Genomic DNA, 18,117 nt, shown 5'->3' with positions numbered 1-18,117 from the left:
ATCAATTATATATTTAATCTCAAAAGATAACATCTTTACTTATTTATCAACATATTCCTGTAAAATAAAAATGAAGTAAACTTATTGCCATCCACTCCAAGTCATAACCCACACTACCAAGTATAAATCAACATAAAAGCATTCTACACAAGTTTTTACACACCTCTATCACACTTTTGAACTCACTTGGATAAATATGGTTCTTTCCAACAGCAGCAGCAGTTTCTACAAAGTTATTTACCTTGTCCAGGTCTTGCAGTTACAGCTGCTCCAGCAGATGGCGGCTCAAACTCCTGTCAATTACAGTTATGTTATTACAGTGACCTATTACAATGCACTATTTATAATAAAATAGCAGTGATATAACAGCCTTACCTTTGCTTTCTTTGAGTCTGGGTCAAACCTTTCAAGAATTAATTTAGCCGTTTTATAAGTTTCTTTTTCCATGACTTCTTCAAGCTACAAACAAAAATTTCCATAAATTGTCACACTTCAAAACATATACACTACTTATTTTTAAATGTCCTATTCTAAAAATGTTCAAGTACAATGCTTAAAATAAACAGCACATAATATATCCAAATAGCATGAAAGACTTCCTACATTCAAATAATTAAAATCCAGATTTTAAAATGGCTTCTAACCCCTAATATGTTACTTGTATTTAACAGCTTTACTGGAAGGAAATACCAAATACTGCTAATTGTTTACATATAATGAGGAGAATAATTACATGCACCAACTTCAATAATGGAATGTGCAAAAATCTATCAGCCATCATTATTGGAAGTTATTAGACATGACAAGCAAATGACAGGCAATTCCTCAGATTTATTTCCTCATAGCACTTAATGCTATTAATTTAAAGAAGGTCGTTAGCCAAGAGCTTTACAAAATAAAATCTCTGTGCCAATTAACTGCTGTCAGCATCGATTTTAGATTATTTATTAGCAGAAGCAATTAGCTTGCTGCAAATGCAGTGAAACTCACTAACTGGGAGAACAGCCATGGAATTTGCTCAAATGACTTTAAAAGCTGAAGCTCCTCCTTTTTTACTTAGATCCAAACAACTTGAGAGGGAAAAAAACATAGTAAGAATTTAAATAAAAACTTTACTGAGTTCTATACTCACACTAGGGACTGTAATTAAAACAGTTCATTATTATAGCACTTTATTTACAATACATTCAAGTCACTCTATGGCATAATACAGGGTTTAATTTAAAAAGCAATAAGTAGTAAAGTATCATTTTAGCAGTTATGGCCCAATATCAAGAAAGTTTAATTTTAGTACAAGACAGTCATATTATGACAAATAGCTAATGTATAGTAGAAAATGCTTTTGCAAAAACTGGAATAGGACGTTTTCTTTTCCTTTTCAGTGACCACTATAGCCACTTAGATTTCAGTAAATGTCATATTTATTTCAAAGGTCATTTATTTTAGAATTCAACACAAGAGCACATTTACCAAGTTAAAAAAAAATGCTGCCAACAGTTGTTAATGGATTCCTCATTAAAAACTCAATTCAACATTTAAGAAGCGAAATGCTTACATGAATGATTTATTAACCTTGGTTCAGTGAAACTAAAAATTTTCCAAATTATTTCAAAATTATGATAAATTCTCAAAACAAGCAAGTTTAATTTTCTGATGTAAAGGAAAGGTTTGCAGTATCACCTGAGAGTTGAGGAAAAAGTAGGAATTGAGATAGAAAGATATTATACGCCCCCAAATCAACATAATCTACATGGAATCCACATGGAATATCAATGAACTAAGTCCCTGATCTCTACAAATTAATTTTTGATGTCTTAGACTAATAATGTTGTGGCAATAGAACTTTACGTGATGATGAAAACGGTTTACATCTTCACAATACAGTAACCACTAAGCCATATGTGACAAATGAGCACTTAAAACGTTGCTTGTGCAAATGAGGAATGGAATTGTAGTTTTATTACATTTTAAACAATGTACATTTAAAAGATACATGTAGCTCTGGCTACTGATCTGGATAGCACAGTTCTAGACTAAGATGATTTCTAGGCTTAAAAAGAAGATTAGATACAACCATGATCTTTAAAACAACACACAAAACTCAAAACCAAAATGACACTTCACCAAATGATTGCAATTCCTGCTGATCATTCAGCCAGTATTCATGTTTATGTCCATGTTCATGTAAAGTATCTTCAATAAAATCATTTTTTAAAGCACTAAAAGACATAAATCCACTCTCTTTTGCACTTTTAACAAAAATTTTTCACATTTTTTTTTAATGTTTATTTATTTTTGAAGGAGAGACAGTCAGAGTGGGGGGGGGGGTGCAGAAAGAGAGAGAGGGAGACACAGAATCTAAAGCAGGCTCCAGGCTCTGAGCTGTCAGCACAGGGCCCAACGCGGGGCTTGAACCCACAAACCGCAAGATCATGACTTGAGCCGAAGTCGGAAGCTCAACCAACTAAGCCACCCAGGAGCCTCTCTCACATAATATCTTAATTAACACATGTATCCATACAACATTTTAAGTGAATTCAACTTATTTTAAACACAGACATTCTGATCAGTGAAAAAAACATAAGCTTGAAACTCTGAAGTCCGAAAAAAAATCAGGGTTAAAGCACATATCCATTCTTAATTACCCAGAAAGACTTTGAGCAAGTCTTCTGACCTCAGTTTCTCTTTTTGTAAAGCAGATACATTACTACTTTCTTCATACTACTATTAGGCACTTTAGGGGCACCTGGGTGGCTCAGTCAGTTAAGCGTCTGACTCTTGGTTTTGGCTCAGGTCATGATCTCATGGTTCATGGAGTCAAGCCCTATGTTAGGCTTGGGATTCTCTCTCTCTCTCTCTCTCTCTCTCTCTGCCCCTCCCCCATTCTCTCATTCTAGCTCTCTCTCTCAAAAATATTTTTGAAGGTAATTACAATAATGTAGGAGAAAGTCTACAACAGTACTCAATTACAATAATACATAATCTTTAGTGATATCCCAATTAATCAGAATGGGTCTGAAAACAGTGTTTTCAAATACCCAACATATTAATCCCAAGATGCAAGAATGAAAAATCAGATTCTCAGAATTCCCTAAAATATAAATTACCCTATATTATTCATAATATTTTTTATATTTTAAGTAATAATAAATTATATAATTGCTTTTCTGTGATACATTATACCAAAGGTTTCAGACCTTTTATTTAAAAAAATAATAATTTATTATGAATCAATGATATTATTATATATTTCAGTAACATGCAAAAATTACTTCTACTTGATATACACATTTCATCACAGACAACACTAAAAAGAAAACATTACCACAAATGTCAGAAAAATTTTTAATTTTAAAAGGTAATCCTACAAATACTTGAATTTTAAAATATCCTTCATGAAAGAATGAAATCTGGCCATTTGTAGCAACGTGGATGGAACTGGAGAGTATTACGCTAAGTGAAATAAGTCAGGCAGAGCAAGACAGATACCATGTTTTCACTTATATGTGGATCCTGAGAAACTTAACAGAAGACCATGGCGGGGGGGGGGGGGGGGTAGTTACAGAAAGTGAAGGAGGCAAACCATAAGAAACTCTGAAATACTGAGAACAAACTGAGGGTGGATGGGGGGTGGGGGAGAGAGGAAAGTAGGTGATGGGCATTGAGAAGGGCACCTGTTGGGATGAGCACTGGGTGTTGTATGGAAACCAATTTGACAATAAATGATATAAATAAATAAATAGGTGAAAAAATAAAATAATAAATATCATTCATGAAATAAAATTTTAAAACACACAAAAAATCAATAGCTCTATCTAATATTTTTTATCTTTGCTTCATGGAAAATATTCTAGATGCAGCAAATTTCCTTTCATTTTACATTGACTTTGGTCAAATTATTAAGAGCGTACCCCAAAGTACCTTCAATTCAGAGCACTAGGGTACACGTTGCATTGTTTAAATTCATCTTTTTACAATGAAGAAAATACTGTCTGCTTACCCTGATTTTGGTTATTCTGCTGAAATCAATATTGTTTTTACTAGTTCAGATTTTAAATCATATTCTGATTTCATATAGGAGTATTCCACAACAACAGTCACATCTTTTCTCTCTGCATTTCTTAGTATTTACAAAGATCTACAGATCAATTTATATAATATATAGTGAATATTCAAACACTGAAAAATGGCAGCAAACATTATCTGGTAATATAAAAATATAACATTTGAAACTTCTAGTGAGGTCAACAGCCCTATACGGAATCACATGCCAAACGTGCCAATTTAAGGACTTATCTTGCTTCTAAAATTTATTTCATGGAATGTCATTCACAGGATTATATATACAATATATTACGTGTATAAGCCTATTATTACCTATTTGCAAGAATAACTCAACATTAACAAGAGACGGGACCCATAAAACATAATATGGCCACAAAAGCAAGACTGATTAATTAGCTTATAGTACTTCTCTACTACATGCTCCTGTCCTGTTTCCAGAAATGTCCACATTAACCTATAGCTCAGCATGTCAGCATTTCTTACTCTTTCTTTCAACTGGCGTTAGTGGATTCCTTTGAACCAGTAACATTTGTAGTTAATTGTTAAGTTTTAATACTCGGGGAATTATAACACGCCCTCCCATGTCCCTAATTTCTCAACTGATTTTTCTCAGGATTTAGAAAAACATAAATTTCCTGAGAATTCCAGAAAGGAATTACCACATAGAAATACTGTTCTTGAAAAAGTACACCATTTTCATGAAGCCACTTAAATTTCAACACTTGTGTTTGATGGATCCTGATTCTGAACTGTTTTGATGGGATGCTCTTGGATGCAGAGGGATTATCTACTAAACAATAAATTTTAAAGCTATATATATTTTTTTTTTTTTGAGTAGCAAAATGTACGTATCTAGACTTGGGAGTTTTTTAGATAATTAAAGATTAATTCCTAGCTTTATTTTAATAAGTAAATACTTACATTAAATTCTTAGATTTAAAACTGTCAAGATACTAATTTTCCTAAATAATTTAACTTTTTAATCAATTGATAGTTCATGTTCATTGTTACAAATTACACTTATACAAATTTATAAATTATATTACAAATCTATTCAGAATAAAGAGATGCATCCCTAAGGAAACCACCTTTAATAAAATGTCAAGTAGTAAATACAGTTTATATTCATTTTGTTATTAAAAGAGGAGAGACAGGAGTTGGATAATTTTACACTGATAAAAGTTACTTTTCCACAGGCATTTCAATAATAAAAGTATTTTTAAAGCTATAAATGTATGGTTTAAACTTAAACATCAATGAAGAAGATCAGTTTTTATTACAGTTAGCTTTTGTTCAAAAGTAGTATCCCTTCAGGGGTGCCTGGGTAGCCCAGTTGGTTAAGCATCCTCTCGATTTCGATTTAGGTCATGATCTCACAGTTTGTGAAATCAAGCCCCATGTCAGGCTCCATGCTGATAGTGCAGAGCCTGCTTGGGATTCTCTCTCCCTCTCTCTCTGCCCCCTCCCTGTGCATGCATGCACAGGCTTGCGCACACTCAATCTGTCTCTCAAAATAAATAAACGTTGAAAAAAAAGTAGTATCCTTCTTTTTCCTCTCATTACCAGCACAATCATGAGCAAGCACTGTGCTCCTTACCAACTCACCCTTAACACCTATTGTTCTAAACAAAATGTAATGCAACTCAAGCAAAGCAGCTCTGTTAAGGGCTTGAGTAATAAAGGCCAGGGACTAGTTCCCAGTAACAACAGTATTATAACAAATAACAGTCAAATCAATACAAATTGTGTTCCCTAATTAATGAGTTGGAGCAGCCAACTTATTTTTCTTTAATCATACTGCAAGAAACAAGACATACTGAACTATTCTGCAATATTGACGCCTCTTGAACCATATAGACATTAAAAAATATATATAGATATATATAGGTTGAACCCTGAACTGAATTTCCCAACTGTCAGACCTAGGTAAAGTATATTTGTGTTGTGATTCCTTCAAGGGCTATGAAAGAAGAAACAAATAGCTTGGCTTGCCTTTTCACAGAGTTTTCCAAGTCTGCTGTTACTCCAAGATTACCCCAAGTTTCTGCTTTCTGGTCATATGATACCAATGACACTGGGTCAGCTCTTCATCACTTAAAAATTTTTTTTAATTTTCTATTTTTTTCTTTTTTCTTTTGTCTTCTTCCTTGTACTTTCTATTTTCATCAGAATTTCTCCATTTTGGTACAAGTGGGGTTTGGCTCTGGTCAACTCTATCAGCTCTTCTTTTTATCACATCAGCAAACCGAATCAATCATATCACAACTTGTATATTACTGAGAAACATCAGTATTTCCTCATTTTGAATTTCTGGCTGTTCCATAATGCGTGAAACGCAAGAAATACAATAAGATATAATGGCAATATTTCTATGTTTCAGGACCATTAAAAATGCCAATGCAATGTTGACAAATAACTCAAAGAACACTGAAGCAGCTCAAACAAGAAATCCTTTCAGAATTAAAGGTCCTTTATTTTTCAAGTACTTAAAACCCTCAAGACTTTTATTACCAATTCACAGAAAAAAAAATTTTTAGGTAAGCTCTAAGCCCAACATGGGGTTTGAACTCATGACCCCAAAATCAAAAGTCACATGCTGTACCAACCAAGTCAGCCAGGCACCTTCACAGAATAATTTTTGACATTAATCTTAACCTCCATAATTTTGATTAGTTTCATACATAATTGTTACTTATTACATGTTACTCTAAAATACATTGATCATTTGCATTTGATTAAATTTCATTAAATAAGTTTCTACATAACATGCTATTGCTATCAATTATCATTTTCATACTTCAAAAATAATTATACAAAAAAGTATATATAAATTCAAGTCAAACACCAAGTTCAATTCACTTATTAGAGACTATGCTATATCAACGTCTAAATATCTAGGGTCCTTCATCTCTTATGCTTAGCCCCCTTTCCAAATGTCTGAAGGACACATCTAACTGGCCCCACAAGAGATACCCATGTGATCAGAGCTGCTGATAGAAAATGAAAAAACAATTCTTTCCTTCCCCCTTTCTTCAGCCAGAATACCTGAGAACTGTCCAAAAAACCTAGAACTGACCTTTTTTGGCTCTAATAATCAAACTGGACACCTACCTTTTTACCCTTCTGCCTCATTTAAGCCTCCAATATGATTCATTTACTTGCTTTTCAGCTTCCAACTGACATAGATTCTCAGAATCAAAAAGGTCCATGTAACTACTTTTTCCTGTCAATCATTATTAACTAGTAAAATTATACATAATTTAGCTTCAGCATTAAAATGCTATCTAAAAGCATACTTGTTACTTGGAGAGTCATTACTTATAATCGATAAACATTACTTATTCAATTCTTAATGTATTTGTTTTATATAAATTAATTTTAAATAACTTACTATTTTTTTCTTCTGGGATTTTAAATCATCCAATGCTTCATCTAGAAAACAAGATTTAAATCAAAGCGAAGTCAGATATTAAGATACTTAGGTATCTTAAAATAGCATGCCAAATGATATATATTAAGCAACCACAAGAATACTTTCTCATTTTAGGATTTCTCACTGATGCGTACAGATAAAGATTATCTCAATTTTTACACATACGTATTTCATATTTTTGCCTATATATTTACAATCAGAGAAAAATCAACTTTACATGGAATAAAACACCTTTCAAAACTTAAAAAGATTTAAACATTTTACCAAATAGAATTTAAATAAATATTCTTGATTTTTAATTAAATTTATAATAAAATTATTATTTCTTCATCGAAGTTCTGGGGTAGCAAGCATCTGAATACCCAAATCAAAGTATATTATTTACGTAAAAATTCAAATACAAACTTATAAAAAGATTTTACTACAATTTCCCCAAAATATTTTAGTTTTTAATATGCTAGCAGACTTATTATTACTAAAGGGGAAAAAGAAGTCTGTTAACATCTTTAAAGAGAATAGTCATCTACAGTTAGTTAAGACCAAGCCAAATATTTATCCCTTAACCCAGAAGTCAGCAAACCTTTTCTACAAAGGACTAGACAGTAAATATTTTAGGCATTACAGGCCAAAAGGCAAAATTGAGTCAGCACGTTTAAGGCATAAGAAAAAACAAACATCCACAAATCCTTATTGATAAAATTCAAATACAATAATTGAGTTTAATTTTTTGGTAACATAGGTCTAACAATGAAAAAAACTGAATTATTTTCTTTTGGGTGGGGAGATAACATTTCACTTAATTGAGGTTCAAAATTAGTGTTCCCTAAACAAAACAGATGAACATATGAGTGGGGGAGAAAAGGTAGAGAGGGAAACAAACCATAAGAGACTCAAAGAGAACAAACTGACGGTTGATGGAAAGAGGAGAGTGGGGGATGAGCTAGATGGGTGATGGGTATTATGAGGGCACTTGTTGTAATAGCCAAATTATGAAAATAGCCTAAATGTCCATCAACTGATAAATGAATAAAGAAGATGTGATTTATACGTACAATGGAATACTACTTGGCAATGAGAAAGAATGAAACCCTGCCATTTGCAGCAACATGGATGGAACTGGAAGGTATTATGTTAAGTGAAGTAAGTCAGTCAGAGAAAGACAGATATCATGTTTTCACTCATATGTGAATCTTGAGAAACTTAACAGAAGACCATGGGGGAAAGGATGGGGGAAAAAAATAGTTATAAACAGGCAAACCATAAGAGACTCTTAAATACAGAGAACAAACTGAGGGATGATGGGGGCTGGGGGAGAAGGGAGAGGGGAAAATGGGTGATGGGCACTGAGGAGGGCACTTGTTGGGATGAGCACTGGGTGTTGTATGTAAGCGGTGAATCACGGGAATCTAACCCCAAAACCAAGAGCACACTGTATACACTGTATATTAGCCAACTCGACAATAAATTCTATTGGGGAAAAAAAAAAAGGAGGGTACTTGTGATGAGCACTGGGTGTTGTATGTGAGTAATGAATCACTGAATTCTATTCCAGAAACCAATATTGCACTTGTGTTCAGTAACTAGAATTTAAACAAAAATTGAAAAGAAAAAAAGAAGTCAGTGTTCCCTATCAAAACTGACTGCAAATGTTAATATGTTAAAGTTGATTTGTGATGAAATTTTACATACTTGATTTTTCAAAATGTTTTTTCAAACAGATAGGTACTGCTAAATATTGAAATCAAACCACAAGCTCATGATTTAATTGAGCATATTCACTGTTTGGAAGGGATTTGTAGAATTCTTTAATTCTTCTATTGATATTTACCTTACCTTGTCATAACATTGGAAATGAATCACTTCCAATTGAAGATAAGTGGAAGCCCCTCAACTGCACAGTTAAATGGAAAGGAAATATGGAAATTTCCTTTCTACTTGAGTGGGGTATGGAAAACACTGCTGGAACTATAGTTCGAGATCAGATAACATATCTGCTGCAAATTTCTGTGGGAATGGAGATCTTGCTTCTTGTTTTAACTTGTCATAGCCTTTTTTTTTTTAATTACTTTTTGTCATTACAATGATACCTGTTTTACATCAGTATAGGTTTTGCATATAAGGACTGTTTTGTCTTGCAATCTTAGGTATAATTCATTAAGAACCATTATCAACTCTGCAGCAAAAGCTAATTTTCCAAATTAGTCAGCATTCCATCACAGTGGTTGAAAAAGGTTCTTCTCATGCAGAAATATTTCAGTGTAGGCCCTAAGCTCAAAATACCACCATAAAACTTTACCATTGCTGAGCCATCAAAGTGCTGTGGGGCTGGGCAGGTTAAGATATTCAGCTTCTATTTCTGATTAAAGTTCACATAACTGACAATATTCAAGTTCATGAGAATAAAGTTCCCCATTGACACTACTAATTTAATAACACATGATAGGTTCAACTATGCTCTGCAAAGTATCTGCTATTGCCTAACAAGAGGAATAACCATAGAATTTAAACACCTTACAGTTTCACAAGTTTTGTAAATTAATCCAAATAACCCTTTTTTCTGCTTCACACATATTTTTTAGGACAGTTGACACACAATGTTACACTAGTTTCAGGTGTACAACTTAGTGATTTGACAAGTTTATATGTTAGGCTATTCACCACAAGTATAGCTATCATCTGTCCCATTATATCGCTATTACAGTATCATTGATTGTATGCTGTGCCTTTTAATACCATGACCTACTCATTCCATAACTAGAGGCCTATATTTCCCTCCCCTCTTCACCCATTTTTTCTCAATCCCCCACCCCCCTCTCCTCTGGCAACCATCAATTTGTTCTCTATATTTATAGGTCTGATTCTGCTTTTTGTTTATTCATATTTTTTAGATTCCATTTATGAGTGGAATCATGTTTTTTGTCCTTCTCAGTCTGACTTGTTTCACTTAGCACTTAGCATAATACCCTCTAAGACCATCCATGTTGTCTCAAATGGCCTTTTTATGGCTATGTAATATTCCATTGTATATCTACACACACACACACACACACACACACACACACACACACACACCACATTTTCCTTATCCATTTGTCTATTGATGAACACTTAGGTTGCTTCTGTAGCTATTGTAAATAATCTTGCAATAAACAGATAAACATAGGAGTACATATACTTTTTTAAGTTAGGGTCTTCATTTTCTCTGGGTAAATAATGAAATTATTGAAATAATAATAAATAATAATGAAATAAAGAAAGGAAGGAAGGAAGGAAGGAAGGAAGGAAAAGAAAGGAAAGAAAGAAAGAAAGAAAGAAAGAATAATAATGAAATTATTAGATCATACGGTATTTCTGTTTTTAATTTTGTGAAGAACCTCCATACTATTCTCTAAGTAGTTGTGCCAATTTTCATTCCCACCAATAGTGCACAAGGGTTCCTTTTTCTCCACGTCCTTGCCAAAGCTTGTTTCTTATCCTTTTGATACTAGTCATTCTGACTGGTGTGAAGTGATATCTCATTGTGGTTTTGATTTGTGTTTCCCTGACGTTGAGCACCTTTTCATTTGTCTGCGGGTCATCTGTATGTCGTCTTTGGAAATATTTTACCACCAATATTATAATACATCTCGGCAGATTCCACTTCAGGTCCTACTGAATTGGTAGTTTTTTAACTTTAAAAATATTTTGTCCTGAAGTTGTTTCACACAGACTTGTCACAGAAGTTAATTCAGTTACTTCAACCTCAGTACTGACTCCTCAAATAAACTACAACTGAGCAGTATCAGAGCCAACTGGAAGATCACTTGAAATCATTTGCCATGTTTTTAAATTAACTATCTTGCTTCCGATATTCTCAATTCTTCAAGCGATTGTTCTTGTCAAAAGGCTACTTACTAATTAAAAAAGTATACTTTCTCTGAACACATTTCTTCAGCTGCTGCAATCAAACACAATTTCATTAATTCACCATTGGTAAATGGCTTTCTCTGCTTCACTAATAAGCCACTCAGAAACTTATTTGGTTGAAGCTTCATTTTCACTTTTTATTTTTATGAAGAAATTCAGCTCTGATGATATATTCCGTTTTAAATGTTCCAATTTTTCTGACCATTGCTTTTCTCTGAATTGGGAATATCATAATGAGTAATCAGTATGGTAATGTCAATGTCTATTTGTATTCTTTTAGCACAGTTATAATGTCATTGAGTAATAAACACAATGCTTTGCAGTTTGATAACAAAATAATCCACAGTCCACTATGCCCTAAAAATGCAACATTCAAAGTCCAATCTTCTCTTACTGTTTTTATATGATGAGTATGCATTGATAATTTAATAAAAAGAAAACTTTCACAATACATATGGCACTTGAAATGTCGAGTTATAACTGTGTCAGTGTGATTTGTTGTACATCCTGTAACAGTCTGAAGTACTGAGTACCACATACACTCTGTCACAACTACTTAACTCTGAATGAAAGCAGCTACAGACAACATGGAAATGAATGGACAGCGTTTTGCTTTAATAAAAACAAATTTGGATTTCATATAAATGTAATATCACTACATATTATTCTTTTGAATTTTTCAATGATTTAAAACTGCTAAAATCATTCTTAGATCATGACCTGTACAGGTGGTAAGCAGGACTTGACCCACAGGCTACGGTTTGCCAACACTTATTCTATACTAGGTATATAACAAAAGAAATAAAACTAAAGAGAGTAAAAGGCAAAGACACAATCAATAGCTTCAGGCTTAAAAAAATAAATATTATAAGTGATTTTATGCTAAAAAAAAATATGTGCAGGATTGCAAGACAATCTTTTATGAAGTCTATTTTAAATGTACATGTAATACCTATTCAAATGTACAGTAATTCCTTCTATTTATTTTTTTAATCTTTATTTATTTTTGAGAGACAGAGACAGAGCATGAGTGGGGGAGGGGCAGAGAGAGGGAGACACAGAATCCAAAGCAGGCTCCAGGCTCTGAGCTGTCAGCACAGAGCCCAACGTGGGGCTCAAACTCACGAACTGTGAGATCATGACCTGAGCCAAAGTTGGCTGCTCAACTGACTGAGCCACCCAGGTGCCCACAGTAACTCTTTTTAAATAAAAGGATCCATGAAATAAATTTTTAAACCAACCCCTTTATATAATAACCATGTCCTGGTGTGCCTATTTGTAAGATAAAATATTCACGTATTTAATTTCCTTAGAGAAGAGTTTCCAACCACTCTTTTAAAATAAGTTTTCTTATATTTTTCACTAGTTTGTTAGTTCCATGAAGTCAGAGAACATATTTGTTTTAGACTTCTTCTTGTCCTCCTGGCATCTACTATATTACTAAATATCACTGGAAACAACACCATAACCTTAATTTCCTTAATATGATAAAAAGTATCAATATTTTTTAAAACCACAGCAAATATCATCTATAATGGTAAAAATTAAAAGCTCTTCCACTGAAAATCCACTGGGAAAAGCAGGATATCTGCTGTTCCCACTTAAATCAGACAAAAATAATTCAAAAGGCAAGAAAAATAAAAAAGAATAAGGAATGGAAAAGAATAACCAGTGTCATCAGTCCACATGTATATAACACTTTGCAATTTTCATATGCTTTGGCATATAGTTTCTCTTAATACTCACAATAGCTTGCCAAAACAAATATTTCATGTTAATGATGTTGTTAATACATGCTTCCATTTTACAAATTAGGAAACTGATGTTCAGAGAACTAAAACTTGTCTGTAAGACAAAAAGATGGCTGGAGCAAAAGTGAAAAAAAAAAAAAAAGAGTGGAGAGAGATGAAGTCAGAGAAATGGGGCATAAGCCAGAAAGTAGGGGTAAAGAATTCAGATTTACTCTGGCAGCCATCAGAGAATTTTAAGACAAGAGAACTGATCTGTACCTCAAAAAGAGACTAGTGAGGAAGCCATTGCAATGGTACAAGTAGGAGATAATAATGACCTGAATTAGGACAGTAGTAGTGGTAAAGCAGGTTAGAAGTGGTCAGATTCAAGATAATTGTGGAGGTACAGATGATTAAGACTTTGAAGGAGAGACAGGAATGCATGGTAGATTAAAGGGAGTATGGGGTCAGGATAGGGTTTTCCCCTCCAGCTGACTGTATGGAGGCAGGATGATACACCAATAGAGACAATCCAACAGCAACAGATAATGCAGAAGAGGATAACTGCAAGAAGAGATAACGGCAAGCGCAAAGTTCTCGAGATGGCCAGAGTATCTAGAACCCAAAACATAAACGGAGGGCTTAACCATAAATGGGATCACACTCAGTCTTCCAGACTACCACTGAAGGATGACAACATAACTGAAGGAGAAACAGATGAAGCCAACTTGATACATTTGGTAGTAGAGGCAGCTCTCCTCTGTTCACATCTATTTTCTCCATAAAGTGAGACTATCACGTGAGAGTGGCCAGGTGGATTTTGTGGGATTTTGTTTGTTTGTAGATTTTGAATTTTTATTTGGTTGGTTGATTGGTTGGCTTTATTTTGATTTGATTTTTGTTTTTTTGCAGAGAGGCAGGTATTAGTGATTTGAAGAGAAATACAATCTCAAAAAATGCTCTCAAAGAGAAAAAAGTGAATTTTCTAGGGAACTATAAAATAGGACTGTGTAGCAGTACTGAATACATATTTAAATAAGTTTAGCTTTTCTGATGCAGGGATAGATTAAGCATATCGAAGTTTTTGCCAGTCATAGATTAAGCATATTATTGTATTTAAACAAGGTGCAGTTTTTGCCAGACAAGTAGGATGGGAAAGAGGGACAAAGGAGTCAAGGGTATCTGCAAGGAAGGGTCACTAGACTAGACCAGAGAACCTAAACTGGGCTGAAGAGAAGTCATAAGTGAGGAGGGCCATATATCTGTATGAATCTTCTTTGGATCTTGAGTCAAACAAAACATATTTAATATTTTATGATATTAAAAATTTTTTAGATATAATATTATGTTACTGAATGATAATATATTACATAATGTATTTTTAAAGCCTATTATGGATAGATATAACTGGGATCTACTTCAAAATAATACAGTAGGTAGAAAAGTGGGTGGAGGTAAAAATGACACAAGACTGACCATCAATTGGTGATTGTTAACGTTGTGTGACAGGTATATGAGAACTTATTATTCACCCTACTGTTGTATAGGTAATTATGCATATGAAATTTCCCAAAATTAGAAGTTAAAACAAGAAAAAAGAAGTCACATATAAAGTTCATTTATAACAAAATTTGCCTATCTTTGTTTATAACTCATATTTTTTTTTTTTTTTTTTAAATTTTTTTTTTTCAACGTTTATTTATTTTTGGGACAGAGAGAGACAGAGCATGAACGGGGGAGGGGCAGAGAGAGGGGGAGACACAGAATCGGAAACAGGCTCCAGGCTCCGAGCCATCAGCCCAGAGCCCGACGCGGGGCTCGAACTCACGGACCGCGAGATCGTGACCTGGCTGAAGTCGGACGCTTAACCGACTGCGCCACCCAGGCGCCCCTATAACTCATATTTTTAAGACTGGAAAATCTTTAAAATCTGTACACAGACAGATTACAGAAGGAAATATTACCATAAGTTGCAGTTTCCATAAAAGCAAAGCCTAGGAGCTGTGAGGTTAAAGAGAATGGTGCAGGGGCGCCTGGGTGGCTCAGTCGGTTGAGTGTCCAACTTCGAATCTAGTCATGATCTCACACTCATAGGTTGGAGCCCCGCGTCGGGCTCTGTGCTGACAGCTCAGAGCCTGGAGCCTTGCTTTGGATTCTGTGTCTCCCTCTCTCTCTGTCCCTCCCCCACTCACACTCTCTCTCTCTCTCTCTCTCTCCCAAAATACGTAAACATAATAATAATAAAAAAAAATTTTTAAAGAGAATGATGCGACAAAAGTTTTGTATAAAAATTAACAAGTAATAATTTCTCTTGATTTAAAGAAAGAAATTATTTGCATAAAAAATATTCAAAATGAAAAAGACAAAAATAACACAAATGAAAAAAACAGAACAACGTTGATCATACAAAATGCTTGATAGTAAACAACTCTTCAATATTTACCACACTGTCATTTCAATATACATTTCACAACCTGCCATTCAATTAGAAACCAATGCACTAGAAGATAGAGTTTTTTTGTAATGTATTTATAAAAATATAGAAATTAAACTTACTATTTCTTTCTGTTCTCTTGGAAAAGAAGAAAATAAGTACTGTTCTTATGCTCCAGATGCTACGGAGGAAGCAAAATTCAGAAAGAAAAACCATCATTAGGATAAGTAAATTAAAAGCCTTATACAATGAAAAGAAATATACATTTCCAATTAGAGTTCAGTATATTGCTTCCCTTTCTATTTTGAAAATCAGAAAGTACTCCTTTCTTTCAGAGACCATCAAAGGTCTACCTCTGCTTTCAAAGAAGGAGTTCTCAACCTAAAATCCATGCACTTTCTGAGGATGCCCCAAAATTGTGAAATTACCTTTGTGTGCACAAGTGTATCCCTCTGGAGAGACCATTGTGTTCATCATTCTCAAAGAGGTTTATGAAGTCCCCAAAAGAAAACAAATTATAGATTTCTTCTTCTTAAGTAAGTATCAACCCCCAAAATTTGTCCATTCCCAGGTACTGAGGGAAAAGCACGTTTTACAACTCCAGCACACTGTACAAATGTAAGTTGTTACTCCTCCTCTATTATTTCACACTGGAAGGATCTTCTCTACTAAACAGAATAAGCTATCTGAAAGAAAAAGAAAACTTACCTTCAAATAAATATTTGATAAGTAAACTTGGCTAGACACCTCCTTTCAAAGATTTTTGAGGAGAATTCTTTAGGACTTACATTAGAATAAGACCTCAGATGATATTAAAAGAGAATCAAAGAATGATACTAATCACAAACTTGCTAAGATCATCTCTTAAATTCAATGTAAATATAGCAAAATACCTCTTTCTCCATGGAACATGGCAGAATAAGCATATAAACATTATTCACAATTTCATAAAAAAAATACATTGTATCTGGATTTACATGACCTCTTCACTCTGAAATAGATCATTGCTATTCCTTGGAGTTCGCCTGCAAGGTAAGTCACCAGTGAACCCTGTCTCCTGGTAGCCACACCTTTATGTAGTCCTCTCTGACCGGTGTTGTTCTGTGTAACTAATAGAATATGGTGGAAGTGACAGTATGTCACTTCAAGATTAGGTTATAAAGGACTGCAGCTTCCACGTTAGGCCTCCTCTTCCACTCCCCATCTTTCTCTCTCTTGGATTACTTGCTCTAAGAGAAGCCAGCTGGTATGATATGAGGAAATTCAGGGAACTCTACGGAAAGGCCCATGTGGCAAAAAATAGAGGTCTGTGGCAAATAGCCAGCAAAGAGATGAGGCCTGCCAACAACTACGTGTGTTGAGCTTAGAAGTAAATTTTCCAGCCTTAGTTAAGCCTTGAGGTAACTGCAGCTCCAGCCAACAGCTTAACTGCAATTTATACATGAATAAAGACCCCGAGCTAGAACCACCCAAGTAATCTGCTCCCACATCCCTACCCCTCAGGAACTGTGAGAGATAATAAACATTTGTAGTTTTAGGCTACTAAGTTCTAAGAAAATTTATCACTGCAATAGATAACCAATACATGCTTGTTATATTGTGCTGGTTCATTTTTATGATACAGACAACTACGTAAGTACGAAAAAAGACATTATTGACAATGCTCGGTGTCTTTTTTTTTCATACTTGGGTAGTTGTTTATATCATAAAAATGAAGGGAGAGGAGAAGGGAAAGGAGAAGGGAAAGGAGAAGGGAAGGGAAGGGAAGGGAAAGGAAGGGAAGGGAAGGGAAGGGAAGGGAAGGGAAGGGAAGGGAAGGGAAGGGGAGGAAGAGGAGAAGTTAAACGTACTTTTCACAATCTTCAAGTATTCTACAACAGAAAACTCTCATACTATTTCTCCATTACAAACCCACTGAAACAGTGCCAGCAGAGAGATGATATAGGGAAAAAAAAAGGATAGGAAAACAGAACACAGGACAAGGAATGGCAGAGATAGTGACAGAATTCTGAAGAAATCAGTAAATTTTCTTAAATGGGTATTTTGAAAAAGCATACATAATTTTCAAAGTGTAAAAACTGTAAGAATTGAAATGTATTTCTTTACCTCAAAATAAAACTGAGTAATCCCCCTTTGTGGACCATAGATTCTCCTTTTGGTTTTTGTCAGAACTATTGCTGGAGAAAATGAACTATCAAACAATACATTTCCTTCAAGACTTGAAAAGGTAGAAAACATAGTTTACCTTTAAGGCTAAATTAAATGAAATTATTTTGTATTTTTTAAATGAAATTTAGGGAAAACAATAAGGTACTTCAAAAATCTATAAAACAATAAAGGTTTTTGCTCTCCTAATAATTAGATACAACTTATGAAAACAAAGCAACATATTTTGTGATGATACTAAAGATTTATTACTACTGACGCCTACTTAGAGAATAGTGGCATAATTTCCCTTTCCCTCTTCTCTCCTTAGAAATACTCCAAACAGGGGCGCCTGGGTGGCGCAGTCGGTTAAGCGTCCGACTTCAGCCAGGTCACGATCTCGA

General features: G+C 34.2%; 1 protein-coding gene across 4 annotated transcripts in view; it reads right to left on the bottom strand.

The window, feature by feature from the left end:
• The window catches only part of LNPK (lunapark, ER junction formation factor), a 73,964-nt gene that overhangs the window by 36,726 nt on the left and 19,121 nt on the right, over positions 1-18,117 (bottom strand). For all 4 annotated transcript variants that reach the window (XM_047872354.1, XM_047872352.1, XM_047872355.1 and 1 more), the window contains 4 exons: positions 15,691-15,749; positions 7,457-7,497; positions 376-459; positions 242-293 (listed from right to left, as the gene is read on the bottom strand). In XM_047872354.1, coding sequence (XP_047728310.1) covers positions 242-293; positions 376-459; positions 7,457-7,497; positions 15,691-15,749 — 236 coding nt within the window. The remainder of the gene's footprint in view (positions 1-241; positions 294-375; positions 460-7,456; positions 7,498-15,690; positions 15,750-18,117) is intronic.

This window comes from Prionailurus viverrinus, chromosome C1, assembly GCF_022837055.1.
Source record: "Prionailurus viverrinus isolate Anna chromosome C1, UM_Priviv_1.0, whole genome shotgun sequence".
In the NCBI taxonomy this organism is placed as follows: Eukaryota; Metazoa; Chordata; class Mammalia; order Carnivora; family Felidae; genus Prionailurus; species Prionailurus viverrinus.
Note: the sequence above shows the minus strand (reverse complement) of the source record. Positions and strands in the feature narration are given on the sequence as shown.